At 36.4% G+C, this 18,934-nt stretch overlaps 2 protein-coding genes across 5 annotated transcripts; one reads left to right on the top strand and one right to left on the bottom strand.

Annotated features, from left to right (window-relative positions):
- The first annotated feature begins 258 nt into the window (after positions 1-258).
- LOC136854896 (palmitoyl-protein thioesterase ABHD10, mitochondrial-like) lies at positions 259-7,948 on the top strand. Of its 4 annotated transcripts, none has more exons than XM_067131426.1 (6): positions 259-324; positions 3,909-4,039; positions 5,359-5,525; positions 5,669-5,813; positions 6,303-6,590; positions 7,530-7,948. In XM_067131426.1, exons 2-6 carry the CDS (start codon positions 3,917-3,919, stop codon positions 7,689-7,691), a joined length of 885 nt encoding a protein of 294 aa, XP_066987527.1. In that variant the 5' UTR covers positions 259-324; positions 3,909-3,916; the 3' UTR covers positions 7,692-7,948. The 4 variants fall into 4 exon arrangements, with proteins under 4 accessions (XP_066987527.1, XP_066987530.1, XP_066987529.1 ...); XM_067131429.1 differs by having other exon boundaries at positions 263-281; XM_067131428.1 differs by having other exon boundaries at positions 320-344.
- Positions 7,949-8,460: 512 nt separating this feature from the next.
- On the bottom strand, positions 8,461-17,925 carry FeCH (ferrochelatase, mitochondrial). Its single transcript, XM_067131430.1, is given in 10 exon segments — positions 8,461-10,411; positions 10,413-10,573; positions 10,972-11,091; positions 12,024-12,180; positions 12,762-12,927; positions 13,695-13,796; positions 14,558-14,676; positions 15,414-15,516; positions 15,950-16,166; positions 17,786-17,925. Coding segments are annotated over 10 exon segments (1,218 nt in total). The 5' UTR covers positions 17,823-17,925; the 3' UTR covers positions 8,461-10,375.
- Between the last annotated feature and the right edge of the window lie 1,009 nt (positions 17,926-18,934).

Below are 18,934 nucleotides of genomic sequence, written 5' to 3'. Positions count from 1 at the left end.
ATTTTATGATGATAAACAAATGAATTAAGTTAGAAGTAAGTGGAAATCAGTGTCCATTTAAATCAGAAGCTTTGCAGGAACAATGCAATCAACATGGCGCCATATTGTGAGCAAGATTTCAAGTACGCTTTGATAAACCCAACTGCCGGGGACAAGCATGATATACTGAAATGAGATTTAGTTTTTTTTTTCAGATTGAAATCATAAGAATCGTGATAAGATAAAGCTAGATCAGTGGGTATTTTCCTGTTGTCAAGGGTAGGCCTTTAGTTAAGGAGAAGGTGGGATTTGAAAAGCTACTGTTATAAGTACTTGAACTACGTGGTAATGCACACAAGTCTGGCGTAAGAAGATTGAAATGATTAGGAACAGAGTTTATGAAATCGAGAAAGTGATTTTTTTTTTACATATATTAATGGGATGGAAATGAAAAGGTGAAACTATAGGTGAAGATAGGACTCAATGGCTGACCCTCCGTTAGACATTATGGCGGCTGATTCAGTCAAAGATTTTATGGACTGATGCTTGAACACTTCACCCAGCATCGCTCCAAGCAGATATCAAAATAAACATATTAAGTGTCGACACTTATTATAGTACTTCAAGCAGGAACTAAAGTGTTTAGAGTGTTTTGACAGTGATCGAGTTGTAGACAGTGGTGCGCTTTTGTTTTTTATTTATCTTATTTATAGCAAGACTTTCTACAATGAGCAAAGTGTTCGATATACGTCACATGACAACTTGATCACTATACTGTGGTGTCATTGTTGCATATTGATCATTATACTACAGTGAAAGCTACGATTTTCTATAGGAAAACAAACGGCTTACTTCAAAACCACTGGAATTTATTTTTGAAAAAACGCATCTTAAAGTTCTTATATTTCCTTACTTAAAAACGAAGTTCTTTTATTTTCTTACTTAAAAACGAATTTCTTTTTCATTTTCTTACTTGAAAGCGAAGTTCTTTTATTTTCTGACTCAAAAACGAAGTTATTTTCCATTTTCTTACTCAAAAACAAACTTCTTTTTCATTTTCTTACTTTAAAAACCAAGGTCTTTTCATTGTCTTACATAAAATCGAAGTTATTTTTCATTTTCTTACTTAAAAAAGGAGCTCTTTTTCATTTTCTTACTCAAAAACGAAGTTATTTTTATTTTCTTACTCAAAGGCGAAGTTCTTTTTCATTCTCTTACTTAAAAACCAAACTTTTCATTTTCTCACTTAAAAACGAAGTTATTTTTCATTTTCTTTCTTAAAGATCAAACTCGTTTTATCAAAAACGAAGCTTTATTTTCTTACTTACAAAACGAAGTTCTTTGTCATTTATTACTTAAAAACAAGCTCTTTTCCATTTTCTTACTCAAAAACGAAGTTCTTTTTCATTTTCTGACTCAAAAACGAAGTTCTTTTCCATTTTCTTACTCAAAAACGAAGTTATTTTTTAATTTTCTTACTTAGAAAACCAAACTCTTTCCATTTTCTCACTTAAAAACCAAATCCTTTCTTATTTTCTTACTTTAAAAAAACTTACGTGGAGAAAAAAATGTCATTTGAGGGAGAAGGTGAGCCGTTACAGAGATCCCCTTTTCAACTTGTAAAATAAATTCAGGAGCCGTTACAGAGATTCTCCATTTATTAATACATTCATAAAGGCGATGCCTCCTCCTCTTAACAACTGCTGCTACTACTACTACTACTACTACTATTGATAGTATAGGCCTATCATTGTAAATATATATATTTTTTTATTGTTATAGTGTTACAGTGACGTAAAATGTGTAAAATATTTTTGTAGACATTTTTTTAGACATATTTTTTAGACATTTCGGCTTTTTAATCTTTAGTCTATTTCGGTTTGGCTTAGGCCTAATGGCCGATGACGTTGCAACATTTATTTTAATATATTATAGTTTTAAGCTTTTTTTATTCATTGTAATTTGCAATTAGGCCTATTTTATTCCAAAGTTTTAAGGCCCGGGCTAATTTTGGGTATCGGCGCCCTATCAGGGTCCCGTGACCAGCCCTGACGCCCCCCCCCCTTGACCCCCTTTAGTAGGCCTAGGCCTAACGCTGAATTAACCCCAGACCTGATTATACTTTCCCCATTGCGCATGCGCACCATAATAGGGGAACTTTTGGTAAAAACTGGAGTTTCCTTCAATTGGGGTCACGAGGGGGGGGCTCCGTCCCCTGCTAAGTAACGCAGGCTAGGCTAGGTTAGGTTAACATGGTTCCCTTTATAATAGATTTCCTTAGCCAATCCCTTCCCCGGACAGATGGCTCCCTGACGTCTCTCGTCTTCGCGGAACCGCTCCGTACAATCCGCGCGGAGCTGTTACCCGGAAATACCGTTGCGGCCTCACCTCCCCTGGACCCCCAAGTTGGCCTAACTCCGATTAGGCCCGTCGGAAGCGGATCGACGGGGCTAAATTCCCGCTGGGACGCATCTCTCCCGGAGCGTCGTGCCTGGACCTAGTAATCAGAACTTAACTGACTCAAGGGCCCAAGCCCTGACTTGGCCAGGCCAGGTTTTGCCCTCCCGGGCCCCCCGGAGTAACAATATCGAGCACTGGGTTCTTCAGACCACAAAGAGTAGCTTTCATTCTGGGTTAGTTTGTCGCTTCTTCTGGGGGTGAATGTCCAGAAGAACTCCGCATGCGCAAAGTACCAAAATTAAAAAGTAAATGTAATATTTTTCAGCGCCCTACCCTGTCTCCTTCTTCTGAAAAAAAAATCATTGTAAATGTTATTTAGAAACATTACAGTAAAAACCTCATTTGGAACTAACTCTACTGGATGTAAAAAAACGCATTAGATACCATTAATATCACATATGGTGAATCTAAAAAGTGTTCAGAGACTCTTATAGTGGACCTATTTTTCTTATATCTCACCAAGGTGTTCTGGACATTGACCAAAATTGTAAATGCTTTAGCCTGTCTCCACTGTCTCCGATGTTTAGTGTTACTTTGGGGGGTTTAGGGCGGGCGGGCAAAGCCCCACCCCTCCCCTCCGGCCAGGTCAGGGTGTGAGGCCCTTAGCGAGATTAGGAATATAAGGTCTGGTTAGGTCAGGGACATGGCATTCTACGAAAGGTTAGGTTTGTTTCCGTCTGCGGAACCTGTTCCCTTTGTTCTACGCTCGCCCCTTTGGGAAGTTGGGGGTTGGGGGGGTGTTGCTTAACTTCCTAACCTAACCTATTGTACCATAAATCTTTGTATGAAATACAGGGAGACCAGAGAATGTTAAATCAGCATATCACTGTTAACCTAACTTAACGTAGGATGCCAAGGCAGTAAAACTGCAGACTACCACAGCGGCCCGATTTCTGCTAGTCACTACCCAAAATATTTACCATCATTTATATCCTTCGTTTTCACGTATGGCATTTTTACGTTCATCTCTAAGTGCCTGGTACCAAACACGACACCCTGATTTTGCACACAAATTGGTAGTCGCTTAGCTATAGGGCCGCAGCAGTAGTCTGCAGTTTTACTCCGCAGCCTTTACCAGTTCGTGTGAGTAACATGGATAATTTTTACTGATGATTTTGTGTTCTTATTTTGATTTTTAAAAATATGTACTGAAGAGACCTTTCATATTTTAATTTTTCATATACCACTCGAGTACAATGGTTTATTATAAGCTAGCTTATGATTTGAAATTCGATTTAGCTGCGCATAGTCATGTATTGTAAATTATATTTCAAAATCAATTGTAAAGTCCTATTGTTTCGTTAAAGATTATCCTATGTGAATCGACTTGAGGATGAGGTAGGTTCTCCAGGGAACATTGGCTTGTGATTTATTGCTGCGTGTGATTTTCGTTGTCAATTGTACTGTGAAGAATGATTATATCACTGCACGCAAAACTCAGTTTCATAATGTTCCTGGTTTCCCTTCAGTTTCGACGATGGCCGTTCTTCAGCGTGCTCCGAGACTGTGTTCCTCGTTGCTTAAACAAAACTTGCTGATGATGAACTCCAAAGGTAACTTTCACGTTTCTGCAGCTGATCCGCCAACCCAGTTCCTTGAGGTAGCTGAACTGTCTTCGGCAGCAATGCTTAAAGACAGTTATTTATTTTAATCGTTAATGTATGCCTAACCTTGAAATAAATACCTCTAGTCCTTGCGTGGCTAAAGTAATGCACTGATTCTTGCTTAGCTAAAGTAACTTTAGAAGCAGTTTTGAGTTTTGTGCCGTTGGGTCGTTCAGGATACTCATCCATTTCTGTACCCTTTACTTTAAGCAAAGATGGTACAGATATGATTTTGCCCGTTGGTGAAGAAATCGACAATGGTGTAAGTGTAGAAATATATTAAAAATATATATATACAAAATGAGGGCTCTTCTTTTCAGAACCTACTCACTTCTCCTTGTCAGTCTCAGATAGAGATTGAGAAGGAGAATCAAGCAGGTACTGTATTTTAATATATACACCTACTCTGTTGTGGGTTTCTTCACCATATTAGTACTTGTGCTGTTTTGAGATTTATATGGATTTTGCTTTGAAAATTATGGTCAGTTTATCAGAGAGGAATAATTAAGATTTCAGAGCGATGCTGTATGACGTATACCTGCCCTCCATTCTCCTAGATATTAAGTATTGCCAAACATTTCTCCCATGTGTAGCCTACAATTTCAATCCCTTTAGCCTACTCTGTACATATATAAAATCCAAGAGTCGCACAGTATCCCGAGCTCTTAGAGGAGAAAGATAATTTATTTAAATGCTTCGTTGTTCATCCCTGTGTACCAAAATAAGCTTCGTTATGGCCATAGCTTGCACTTTGTAGGAATATGTGAGCTTAAGCATAGTGTACTATCTCTGTTTCAAAATTGTATGAGTCAGATCATAGAGTGACAACTGTTGCATGATGTCTTTAAGTATGTTTTGGATGTAAATGCCATACTTGTAGCTTTGGGAGTTTTCCTCCCTTTGTCCTGTGACGTTGTAGCTTAGTAAATTCTTATAGGTCTTTGGAACAAAGATTATCAGTCCAGTGAAGTAATATATACTGTTAAATATAATTTTCTTTGCGGGCTTTCAAGACGTGTTAATGTAATATTACAAGCAACTCTGGAATAATTGTCTTGGAAAATCCTGTATCTATTTTTACCCTTGTGATTCCAGGCTAAACGAATTACCATTATGCATTATTAGTTTTATACTGGATATCGCTAGAATCTTATTAAATTTACATTTCCCATCATTGGACGAGATTGCTTCTTTTCCTTCCGTTTACGAGTGTTGTTCAAGTGATCATTCTCCTTTTATTTTCGTATGTTGTGTCAGTACATTTTAATATTCATTTTTATTAATGACTAGTACTGTAATATCTCTCCTCCTGCAGATCAAGGACGAAGAGGCGGGGTTGACTCGCGAGATTGCCTACGTCAAGTCTCCGGGTCCCCGAACGCCTGGTATCATCTACATTCCTGGATTCATGTCGGACAAAAGTGGCATCAAAGCTGTGAGCCTTTACAAGTTCTGTCAGGCAAATGGCTTTCCGTATGTGAGGTAAGATCTTTGGACTAGTGCGTTCAAGTTAAAAATAATCATTTATTGGAACTTTTTTTAATTTCTGTATTCTATTATAGGTACCTTACCCCACTACATGGGTTATTCTAAATACTGAAGAATGTTTTTTTCTCTCCTTACAGATATGATCCTTCTGGTTTAGGTGAAAGTAAAGGTGTTAAGGTAACGCAAGTTACGTTTAGTCACTGGGTTCGAGATGCCAAAGAAATTCTGCTGAAAGTTACCGAAGGGCCGCAGCTCGTTGTAGCTTCATCAATGGGCGGCTGGGTATGCTATTATGCACATGTATAGTATCTGTAAACAGAGTATCATACACGTTCAGTGTATGGTGCATACTACTTTGCAGTATGATTGTTTGAATTTTTTATGTACAGTAATTCTGTGTAAATTTATATCTAGTTTTAATGTACCGTTCATATTTCTGATACAGTACAGTACATTAAGGCTGCTAGTGTATTGCAGTTTACTGAGAGTATACTCTCTAGCAAAGGTGTTGTTTTCATTCATTTATTTTATTACCAATGCGACATCGACCACTTACAATATTGCTAAAGTTTTGGTAAATGCAGTTTTGTATAAGCATACATTTACTCCACTTGAAATAATCAGTTTTAAAGTTAACAGAAAGAACTTGATTTCTCAAAAACTTTGAGCCTTGTATGTTTTAAATATCCTAGATCTTACCTTTCATTATTTCCTCAACACCAGCTTACACTTTGATCTTTTAGCAATAAATTCACGTTGTCTTCCCACCAGATATCGACCATTATTGCACAGGAACACCCTGAGAAGTTTAATAGCATTCTGATGATTGCCCCAGCCATAAACTTCCACGTCAGATATGAGAAAGTACTGCGCAGTCAGTTAGATGAGAAAAGCCTGAAGAAATACGAAGCAGGCGGCATAGTGCCTCTTTATAATCCAGATTACGGGTCATTCCCTCTGATGAAGGCACAATTTGATGACATGAGAAAACGTGCGCTATCACTAGAGGCAAATTCGCTGGATATAACGTGTCCTGTTAGGATAATTCATGGATTACAGGTATGTTACACAGGGTTTTGGAGTATTTTTTTAACCAGCCTTCCTTACGAGCTATATGATTAAGTAACTGGTGATTATTCTTAAAGTCTAAGTTTGGTTTTTAATGATGTGTAAATTTGTTATTCTTTGACAATAGTTTTCTGAAGATTTTATCCAGTTGCACAATGTTTCTTATCACTTTTCAAGCTGACAACTTGCAGGAAATTCCTTTACTGCATTTTCGGCGAACCTGCAGTTATCGTGTCTGGGATTCTACGTGTAGTTTTCTGGGAACTTATTGGCAGTCTTTATGAATGAGATGATTACTAGCTCTGAAAATATGGTAGCAGAATATGGACAGGATGTAACTTTTAAAGTGAAATTAAGGTAGCGATACTCATAGCTCCGGCTTTCACTTTAGGAGAACAAGAAACCTACTGTCTTGTGAGGCCAGACAGTTGGCTGCTGGTAATACCCCAGATATGTGCAGATGAGAGGAAACCATCTTATTAAACTGCATACAGCACTGGGTCTGATCTGGATGGACTGATGTCCATAAATTCTTGAAGTTTGCGTGTATATCTTTCCCACAGGGCAGATTATGACTGGGCAACCCCCACTTCAAATTGTGGCTCAGTGACAAGTGATGAGACAAGGCAGCCTTGAATGAAATCTTGTTGTGCTACAAGTCTCATTATGCCAACGCTGTTGACAGTGATTTTGCAATGAGAATATTACAGGTTCTTGTCCCCATTGTTGAAATACTCTTGAACGTGATGCTCCATTCTTATTAGTGCAACAGTCAGAGGTTTATTTTCATATCCTATTTTGTGTCACACAAAATTGGCTGCTTTTATTATCATATCCTATTTTTTTGTCACAAAAAAATTGACTCTTTAAAGTCATTTTTTAGTATATCAGAAATTTGTTCCTAAAAACTGCATTTTCTTATATTCTCAGGATAAGGATGTGCCATTCATGGAATCACTCGCTTTGCTGAAAGCGCTGAAGGGTCCTGACGCCCAGCTACAGTACCTTAAGGATGGCGACCACCGCCTGGCAAGCGAAGAAAAGATCAAGCTAGTCTGTGACAAGATTCTGGAGATGACGTCACCCAAGTAAACAGTTGGGTCACAGCTTTGAATAAGCAGACGCTTCTTTGTATTGGGTGGAAATATGGGAAAGCTTTATGTTGATTTTATGCCATGTGCCTATTAATCTTGATTTTATGCCATGTGCCTATTAATCCAAAACTTTCATTCATGTGTCATGAGCCATTTTAAACATTTGAGATTTCATACTGATATTGTAATCTACTGTGCTTGTAAATAGTATCAGATACTTTATATTTTGAATCAGAGTAAAAGGTTAATGCTTAAGTTGGATTTCTTCATAGCACACAAAAATCCTAAGAAAGTACAGTGCTAAACATGGTTTTAAAGTATCATATGGAAAATATTAACAAAAAGCTGAATAAAACCCTGCAGATGAGAAATACTGGAACCCATGAAAGATGTTGAACAAAAAGTAAAATGAATATGAGTACTAAAAAGTAAATAAAATGTGAGCACTTACAAACAAAATGGAGGTTACTTACGGTAATGGGGACATGACGCTACATGTGCGAAAGGTACCAAGATCTCAAAGATTGAGGTTTGAACTGTGAGGAGCAGTTAGTCAAAAAAGTAGGCACTAAGGAAGCACTAGCAAGAAGGTTACCAGGAAGGCCCAGGTAATGGAAAAACAAAAATGGCATAGAGTACGACCTACACCAGATAGGGAGTCAAAATAAAAATATATTATTTCTCAATTCCTGACAGAATGTTAAAAATATCACTAACATTCCTTGAAGTACATTCTGAATAAACAGGGCCAATAAAACAAAACCAAATACATTTTCCAAATGTATAAATAGTCATTCTACAAAGAATATAACGTTCTAAAAATATCTATCTAATCAACAACTATGAAAATGAATGAACATATGTCATGAAGGGAAAGCACTGGTGATTAAATAAATACCCATAACCAAAACAATTATGATCACATGATAAGCACCCACGACCGAAGTGAACTGTGCATGTACCTATTACTGCAAATAATCGAAAGGTCAAGAATGAGTCATTAAGGCAAATGAATACAACTCACAAAATAACGTAACTGAAAGCCTAATTAATGTCTCCTGAAAATATGCATTACTGTAAAACTCCACCTGCAATATTTGATGAAACTAATCAGAATTATAGAGATAAAATTCAAAAAGGCAACGAATTCAAAGCAATACTGTGTGTGGCAAAAATATAAAAATAAAATTGGATGTCACTTCATTTTCCAATTACATTTTTTTAAAATAAATTTCATTGTTCGTCTAATAATGTACTCAAGTTTCAACTGACACAAAATTATCAAAACATGACAAGGCTTTCAAATTACCAGAAAAACAGCAATGTAAATTGGCTAATATCAAACAGCCCGTACAATCCAATGCATATTAGTTACGCATACCACCAAATGCCATAATACCAAATATTTCAGACACTGCTTATCCTTACATTACATTCAATATAGTTTCGAAGACCCAAATATTTGCATAGCCTAGGAAATTACAGAGAAGTTCAAACAAAACCCCATAACCGAAATTTTCCACCTTACTTTCATGTATATCATTCACATGGGGAGAAGAAGAATATTGTTTTTATAATACTTCATTTGTTTTTAGCATCAGTGAGCAAGAAATATGGTGATAAAAGATGAAGAGAGCAGCTATGAACTGGAAGCCTTTTGAACCTTGATGCATTCTTCCATATGGGTTATGTTATTGTAAGATCAGAATGAACACCTGGGGAGAGAGATTGAGTGAGAAGAGACAGTAATTGAAAAATGTCAAATGTTAAACATATATTTTGGAGTCTAATCTGACCCACATCTGACTGTAAAGACAGACCAAACTAATAGTTTGGCTATAATTTCACATCAAAATCTGTGATGGTTGATATTTTGGCAAAAAGTCCCATTTCCAATAAACTCTGGTAGAGTAACACACACCAGTAAGTATCTATGGTACTGTATATGGTACTTAGGGCCTTCGAGGGTTAATGGAAAAGATACAGATTGGGGAAAATAACTTTGTACATTCCAATGCATCTTAGACCAATCTCTTCTGCTTTTCAATACTCCTTCTCTAAGATTCCCTACAACCTTAACCTACTTTCAATATCAACGTCACTGTTATTATTTTGGGCAATTTAAATGTAAAGTAACTCATCACAAGTGTTAAAAATCTGGGGCAATTTAAATGTAAAGTAACTCATCACAAGTGTTAAAAATCTGACATGAATGATGTAAATTAAACATTTTAGTAGCAACAGTTGTCTCTTAATTAGCATGTTGGATTTTCCGTGTCATGATTTCTCATACGTCAATAATTTACATACCCATGAAATAATTACAAATATATAATGCATTCCCATATTTCAAATTCATATACCGTAGGAATTCTTAACAATATAATTTAATCTAAGCTAAGAAGAATGAAGAACGTACATTCGTATGTATGTTTCTCAAAAGTTATTTTCTTTATCTCAAGAAACAAGCTATCCCTAGATACATAAACATAATGATTCAGAATATTCTGTGAGTTGTATGTTGCTGACTGTGACTGAACTTTGGTTATAAAAGAAATCTTACAAGTGTCTGCAACTAAATGTGCACCCTGCCCTATCCCCATCTGTGGAACTAAATGCTTTTTATTTCCCAGGTCTTGAACCTTATTTTGTTCGTCCTGCTTTTCGACTGAATGGAAGTTATTAGAACTTTTTTGTTGCGTATCTGAACCATTTTTTCGGAGGCATAACAGGATGGGTTGATACAGAGAGGGCAATTATGAAGGAACTGTTCCGAGCAACGATGGCCCTTTCTGAGGTGCTGGCTCACGACGTCGACTAACGCGTCGATGAAGAGTGGGTGGTCGTTGGGTGATGCGCAACGGCGAATGCATTCCGCTCAACCTGGAAAAAGATGGCATTATTGTACACCAACTTGTAAAGGAATTATAAACCTAAATCTTCTATTTGCTTCGAGTAAAATTAAAATTATAGGGGCACACAATCACTAAAGGATCCACTTTCCACTCACAAAATACCTCAGTACTGATGAAAGTTTATGCTTACTGTTTCTGATCTCATATCCATGTTTCTAATGCATAAATCCTTAAATTTATGAGTACTGTCCTTAATGTCAGTCCTCATAAAGCCTACTTATTTTGCTTCGGCAATATATCAAGAATACACTCAAGAAAAGGCTCTCAGTTTATCCCAAGATCTAGTAAGCTGCAGACAAGGGGATTTAAGAGAATTACTCACAGCCTCCATGAGTTCTACTCAAAACAATGATGATGTAATTCCCACCTTTTCTCCAACTTCCTCAGCATATTCAATGTCGAGCTCATGAAGTGTTTCGATGTGGTCGCTCGTGAATGCTATGGGCACCAAAATGATGTTTTTTCTTCCTCGCTCTACTAGACCTATAACGGAAAAAACGTGACATTACAAAAAGAATGACGATGAATACTATACTGATAAATGATCACAGAAAAAAGACCATTACAATCATACCAGGTAATCAATTACAATTACAATGATATTCACCATCGTTTCTTAATATTTACTGAGATGTAAATGATTTGGAATCTTTCTCAATATTTACCAAGATGTAAATCATTTGGTAAAGGCAGTAAATTATATTAATCAGGATATCACACCCCTTGAATTACAAAAGATTTATGAATACAAAAAAACCATAAAATATCTTTATCATGTAGGATATCAAATCATCAAGACTCCAATAAATTCTACAATAAACCTGATTATGACCAAATCTTATCATCCCTTGCTTATTCAGCAATTTCCCTCTATCTGGCAGTAACATAAACTCAAATAACTAATAACATATAATTTCAAATTTCTTTCGTAGCCATGATTGTTCTTACTTGAATTTTGTAGGACATAAGACTGCGAAAATGGCAGTACAGGTATTGTTTAATATTAATTTACGGAAGTGATAGTTCATGAGACTATGACCAAAATAATCTTAATTCATATTGATTCTTAACTTTAATTATGCCCAAGATGCTGAAGATAGTGTCATAACAAAACATGCACTAGGTTCAAGAGGCCAAAAAATGTACGAGAGAAAAAGAAAGGTATATATCCAATAACAAACCACAAGAAGAAGAAAACTGGGATGTTGATGAGGAACTTTCAAAACAAAAAGTGCACCAGAAGCAGCTCTGAGGTCATGCCCCTACTGTGGCCGTTAAGCGTTCCTTGTGACAGCTACACTTTTTCCTAAAAGCCCCTGACGTTAAGGAACATTCTTTTTTTATTCATGATACTGTACTAATAATACTAATAATACTGTAATAATATAATATTAATAATTACGGACTTAACTTACCTTTAATGCAATCATCCGTTGCTGGGGAGAGCCACGGAAGTGGTCCGACTTTGCTTTGCCACACTAGACGATACGGGTTGCTGAATCCTAGTTCTTGCATTACCAACTGTACCGTAGCTCCTACTTCAGCAGAGTAAGGGTCCCCACGGCCCACTTGCTGTCAAAAACAGTGCTGGATGGTTACGAAGAATTGCAGAGGAGACAAGAAGACCCTTCTTGTGTAGTTTTTTGAAGAATTCTAGCATAACAATACATAATTCTTTAGAGCAATACTGTACGAAAATTCTTTAGCTTTCAAGGGCCCGTGTCTCCTTGATAGCTAAAGAATTGTTTGTTTTTATAAAGAATTGTCTACCGTCAGGCTAGAATTCTTCAAAAAACTACACAAGAAGGGTCTTCTTGTCTCTTGTATTTAACAGAACATGATTATTCTTTATGGGCTACATACAGTATTAGGATTATTATAGAAGACCTTGAGAAAAGAATACATCTGATCATTCACTTATACTGTATCTAAAATTTTGGCTAAAATATACTAAAATAAAGACAAATTTTATGGTTAGGCTTAAACATCTAAACTTAAGTCCAAATAGTTATGGACAGGAAACTTTTATGCTAAATAACTTCTCAGTACTTATGAAGGCCACTGAATAGGATGGGTCAGTCCCAAAAATAAAGAGAGAGAGAGAAAGAAAGAGTACTGAACACACAGGAACGTGAGAAATGTCAACCCAGTACCTTTAAAGGCAGAGAATGTGCTGAAAAAAGTACGAAAACATCCTTCCGTTTCTCCTCAGGGAACTGGTCCAACTCCTTCTGTATATTTTCTGCAAAACACTTGACCAAAAAGGGATTTGTGCACCAACGGTCTATGACGCTCCACTTCATCTTGGTTTCTTCAGTTCTGGAAAGGAATATAAAAAATCGCAATGGGGAAGCATAACTGTTTAAAGCTAATCTATCGTCTCCCAAATACCTGTAACTACCTACTGAAGGAACTGTAATTTATAAAAGCCAATTCAAACAGTATAAAGCAATGCAAAATTTTAAGCAGCTGTGCGAACAGAATGATATTCCAGAGGCAATACTTGGGAAGGAACACCAAGCATCAATGTGAATAAACTCAACTAGATTATTTACATACAGAAGGAACTGTAATTTATACAGCATAAGCAATCAGTCAGTTCAATTGCAGGCAGCTGTATAAACAGAATATTCCAAAGATATTACTTGAGAAATAATATCTAGCTTCGCACTGTAAGCATTACTTAAGGTTCTCAGCAGCGTGCCTTCGGTCCTGACAATTGATTCACAGCGCAACTGCGAAGTTTTCCTCCTGTTACACCTTTCAAACCTTTTACTATCTATTTCCGTTTCAGCGTTGAATGACTTCATAGGTCCCAGTGCTTGGTCTTTGGTCTAAATTCTATATTCAATTCACTACCTAGCATCAATGTGAATAAACTCAGTTACATTATTACCTTCGACATTTTCTAATTCCAAGGAAATAATAATCAGGATTAATGAAGCACTGACTTTCCAGCTGAAAAAATCAAGAACTTGCTCATTTAACTTTAAAAGTAACTATGCATTTATCAATGGTTTCACTTCCCTCAAAACCAACAAAAACTACCTGCTATATTTTCATTGAGAAAAACATTTGGGAATCACCTGTCAGCATAGAACTTGTGGATGGCATTCATGCTGGACCCAGTTGTGCTACAGCTGTACTGAGGATATTGCGTGAAAGCGATGCAGTTCTCAACACCGTCCCTGTAACAGCAAAATGGTAATCATCAAATCAATTAGTTCAGAAACACGTAAAACGAGACGTCACAATTATCTAGTATTGTCACCAGAGCCACTTTGAAATGGGTGAGTAGTATGGTACAAATTATTACCTGCTTAACATTTATCTATTACACATCAAGAAGGCAATGAAGTACGAGGACTAAAAAGCCAAGTATACTTTTCAACAGTAAGTGTTTGAGATTTCCATCTCGATAAAAGTCAATTGACCTTTAGAGTGTAAAAATTAAAAATCCAAAATTGTATCAATAAGTTGTGTTACCTATAAAAGGTAAAAACAAAGACTTTCGAACACCTGAACGGTGTCCCTTCTCACTGTTTACGTTACTTTTTATTTTCTTAGCAAAATCACTGAGGAGGAAAACCATTCAGGTTTTTTAAAGTTGTTGTTTTTACCTTTTAAAAAAAATACAATTTACTGACATAAGTGTGAATTTTAATTTACAACAATCTAATCATGAGGACTGAATTTATGAAATCAATCTTAGGATAATGTTAAACCTAAACAATATGAAGAATAAAAAAATGCAAAGATACAAGAGACAATGGTTAATTTACAATCCAAACTCCCAACTTTTTAGCCTGAGTTCTGGCCAAAATGTATACAGTACACTGGAATTATCTTAATAACATGGCATATTCTTGCAGGTATCAATAAAAAAATTATATAAGCTTCCATTATAACTACACTTTAGCGCAACAAATAACAACTGAGATTCACTCACTCTTCCATTCGTTGTAGTGTATCTTCAGTTAACGGCTTCGCGTAACGGAAACCAACGTAGTGTTTGTGTGGGGCCGACTCCGGACAAATCTCGTCGAGGCGCTCACACATCAACCGTCCCTGATAAAGAGAGCAAAATTCTGAAGCAAAAACAAAAGCTACAGTAGTTTGTTGTAATGTGAAGAGGGTAACTAAACTCTCTTAATATCACTCTGCTCTTCCTGAATAGCAAAAATAAGGTTTTAATCCCTTATCTATAAACAACTATTTTCACTACGTACAGTATACAGTATTTTCTTTCAATATCTATTCATTTCTTTTACCCTGGGTGCTCCAAAGAAAACAATACAAAGGTCAAGGCCACTTCTATATTTTTAACCGGTGAATTGTGGAAGAATCCCCATTTGCATTTGGTCTCGTACATCCTTCAAACTAAGGCTACAGTTTGACGGCTGCTACCTATTTTTCAGTGAATATTAAAAAAATGGAAAAAACTCCCTGAAACCCCAATGAACACATACTATGAAATGGACAGCAGATGAGAAGTTTCAGATTTCATTTTCAAAATAGACCACAGGGTCAAATTATGGGGATGACTGAATAAAATTCTGGGGGGAGCATGCCGAACGGACCTTTCTACTCTAGAACTCTAGCATGCTACAAACTTCAGCCTCTTACTCAAAATCTAGACAAGAGTCTGTAAAAGTAAATACATAGGTTAACTGACATCACAGCATCTATTAAAAACCAGTAGACCCACTACACTGAACATCCATGAATTAATATGTCAACGGATATACTTTCATTGACGTAAAGCAATAAAGATACTAAAACCTCAGAAGTGACTCATTATCTACCTGTAGGTCTGTCCATTTAAAAATTGGTGATCCTCCACCTATCTCATCATACTTCTGCTGGATGCTTGGTGTTCTTCTTTTGGCAATCCAGGGTCCCATGTAGCTGAAAAATAAATCAGAGAAATTTTACAATTAATAAAACACATAAAACAATTTTCATAATTCTACAGACTGAATACCTTTCAGTTTTCTCTACCTGACTTCCACTGGAATACATACATTTCATGAAAAGGAATGGTAAGGGTAAATATCTCTGAACAGTAAATAAAACTCACATATAATCTCCATGTAACTCTTTTGACGCTAAGTCAATTAGTCATTCCAAGTCAGCAATGGTATCATTAGCAAAAAAATGATACTGAGAGTGGAATAAAGACTTGACAATAAGTAATTTCTAAGCAAAGAGTTACAAACTAATTTATGTCAAAATAAAGAGATTTGTAATTCGTCTACCAAGAAAATCAATACTGTCATAAAAAAAATCACTTCCCTTTTTTTTTTTAACCATAACATAATATACAATCTAAAAGCCTTACTCTTGGAAAGGAAGTTGTATGATATCTCGATCTTTGAAGAGTCGCAAAAGGAAGTCGTGAACTTCGTCTAGCGTTTGAGGTCCACCCATGTTGAGCATGAGAATGCCAGTTTTGGGAGAATCATTTTCTTTTCTATCCTCTGACACCTGCAGAGCTTCAGCACCAGAATCCTTTGCAGATGTGGTAAGGCGGACCATTCTCTGCTGCGATACATTTTCTGGAAAACAGACAAGAAATGTAGACTCAAACTTTAAGAATTTCAGTATTTCCTTGAACCATAGGCTATATTCTCCAAGCTACAGATTAGGTAAAGTTTGTGAAAACAAAATTAAGTAAGGTTATGTATAAAGGAGCATGGAAAGACCTTATCAAGCACATCACAGCACCGCAGGTGAAGTCGGGTTAGGTTAAGATGATTTAGTCAGGAAACAGGATCCTAGGTAGGGTTAGGAAGGTTGGGAGTCCAAACAGGTTTAAATGATTACTTCTGTAAGTTACCTGATGTCAAAACTACCATGGACACTGACATACAGGTTCAGTAAGAAGAAACTGTCCTAAGTGGACAGTTAGGACATTGAATCTTAAGTTAGGTTAGGTTAGGTTACGATATTTACCTCTCAAGTGTCATTCTAAACTCTTCTATTGGTTAATTTCTCTCCTTTGGAGATAATGAGGGATAAAGAACAGACATCTCCCATTGCCCCTCTTGCATCCTGTGTATTTCACTACATCCGATTTTGCTTATCGCTCATACAGTTGTTTTCCCTAACCCAAAAACCTGTTTCTGACTCTGGTTTCCCTACACTGTTATTAAGGTATGGGTTATGAAGGACATAAAAATACTATGCTTCATCAATAATGGTTAAAAGTCATAAGGCAAAGACTAATAGGCAGTCCTAGAAAATCATGGATAGGCTAAGAGACAAATTCTACTGGAAGTCCCGGACCATTCTGGAATTATGGAAGAAAATGGACGCAGTAGTGGAGAGAGCTCATCTAAATTGAACTCCAACCAGGAAAAACTTGACATTGCCTAGAAGCCTATGGAAGATTCTTGGAATGGAATGGAAAATGAAATTTAGGCCGAAGGCCAAGTGCTGGGACCTGCAATGAGGTCATTCAGCACTGAAAGGGAAAATGAGAGTAGAAAAATTTTAAAGGTGCAACAAGAGGAAAACCTCACAGTCGCACTATGAAAGAATGGTTAGGAGAAGGTGGAAAGTAAGATGGGAAAAAGAGAATATGAATGGATGTACAGTAATAGGAATGAAAGGGGTTGCAGCTAGGGGCCAAAGGAACGCTGCAGAGAACCTTAAGTAATGCCTACAGTACACCACGTGAGGCACACTGGCGGCAATAAGCCCCTACGGAGAAAATGAAGATTCGTGGTAACCATTTGAACTAAGCTGCCGGGGACTTGAACTGACCTCCGGGTTAACTACGCGAATGCAAGAAAGTCTGTCAGCCTTAGCCTTACCTATAAGACACAGACTGCAGATTCTATAAGGGTAAGCCTGACACGACTGGCTAACCTAACCTAGGATTATCTGCCCTTTATTTGCACGGCAGTGGCAGCTCACATTGCATAAATATACGCACAAACAAGATTCTTTATGAATATATTAGACCTAAATACATTAAAAATGTCTAAAACTATCAATTAATAATAAGATTCTTTCCGAAAAGCGCAGAGAATTCGGTCGCCATAACCATAACGGTACCGGCTCGATAATTCGCAAGGGTAATTTTAACACATTTCTCCATAAATTACGGTTTTAATTACGCTAAATTACCTTATTAAACAACTATCACGTATAAATTACGTCCAATACTTACTAAAACACCGCAGCAAAGGCCTCAAATGAGATGACATATTTGATCGCGAGTTACACAACTCGACCGTAAAGTATCAGCGCCGAAGTGAAGAAGAAGAAGATGAAGAAGAACATCAACAAAGGTAGAGCAATGACGCAATCATTCCTGTGACGTAACGGGGCTTATATATTATATGCCTTTTTCTTCGTATTTCTCTATTTCCATCTTTTAAGAATAACATATTAAAATGTTAATGTACTTTTTTAATATATTATAGGATCTTGATGATGGTTATACGTGTTACAGAGACGCTGTTGGCGAATTCATATTCTTTTTTCAACTTTTCTTTCGAGTGGGATTTGCGTTCTTCGTATTTCTCTGTTTCCATCTTTTAAGAATAACAAGTTAAAATTGTAATGTAGCCTACTCTGTAAATATATTATATGATATTAATATTGATACGTACCTGGTAGAGATGCCATTGGCGAATTCATATTTCTTTTTATAACTTTTCTGTCAGGTTTTGTACAAACTTTTGGTCATAGTTCTGCATTCTATAGATTCACAGCTGTCCGCATTTTTCTTTTTTCTTATTTTTGTCATAAAGACCATTATTAATTGCTGTCTAAAAATTCAGAGTTGTTTTATTTTAACTTTTCTTTCAAGTACATTATGTATAAACTTTTGGTTACAAAATCTGCCTATTTGATTCACTAGAGGCAGCATTTTCCTTTTTTTGGATTTTTATTATAAAAATCATTATTAAATCCCGTAAAAAATTAAGATGTCTTTTATCCAATGCTAAAACTCAGATAAGGCAGTGTACCTACGTTCAGGTCAAGAGTGCTACCTGGGCCTGGCATTTAATATTAAAAAAACGGAACAAAAAAATCCTATGTTAATCAGAGAATGATATGGCAGCCTTGAGCAACTAGTAATTAGGAAATATAAAGCACTGGCATGGCGTGCTAATAGAACTGAAATAGCTTCGACTAATATGTGGCATATTATTCGAAAACCAAAATAAATTGGCCTGTTCTCTATATGAAAAATGTAACTGTGAGAATGAAAATACAGGGATTTTTTTTTACTTTTTATATTGTTAATTTTTTTATAAATACACGAAACAAATCATTGACAAATACCTCAGATTATGACTAATGCTGAAAG

The sequence above is a fragment of the Macrobrachium rosenbergii genome, chromosome 30, assembly GCF_040412425.1.
Source record: "Macrobrachium rosenbergii isolate ZJJX-2024 chromosome 30, ASM4041242v1, whole genome shotgun sequence".
Classification (NCBI taxonomy): domain Eukaryota; kingdom Metazoa; phylum Arthropoda; class Malacostraca; order Decapoda; family Palaemonidae; genus Macrobrachium; species Macrobrachium rosenbergii.
This window is presented reverse-complemented; position numbering and strand designations above follow the sequence as displayed.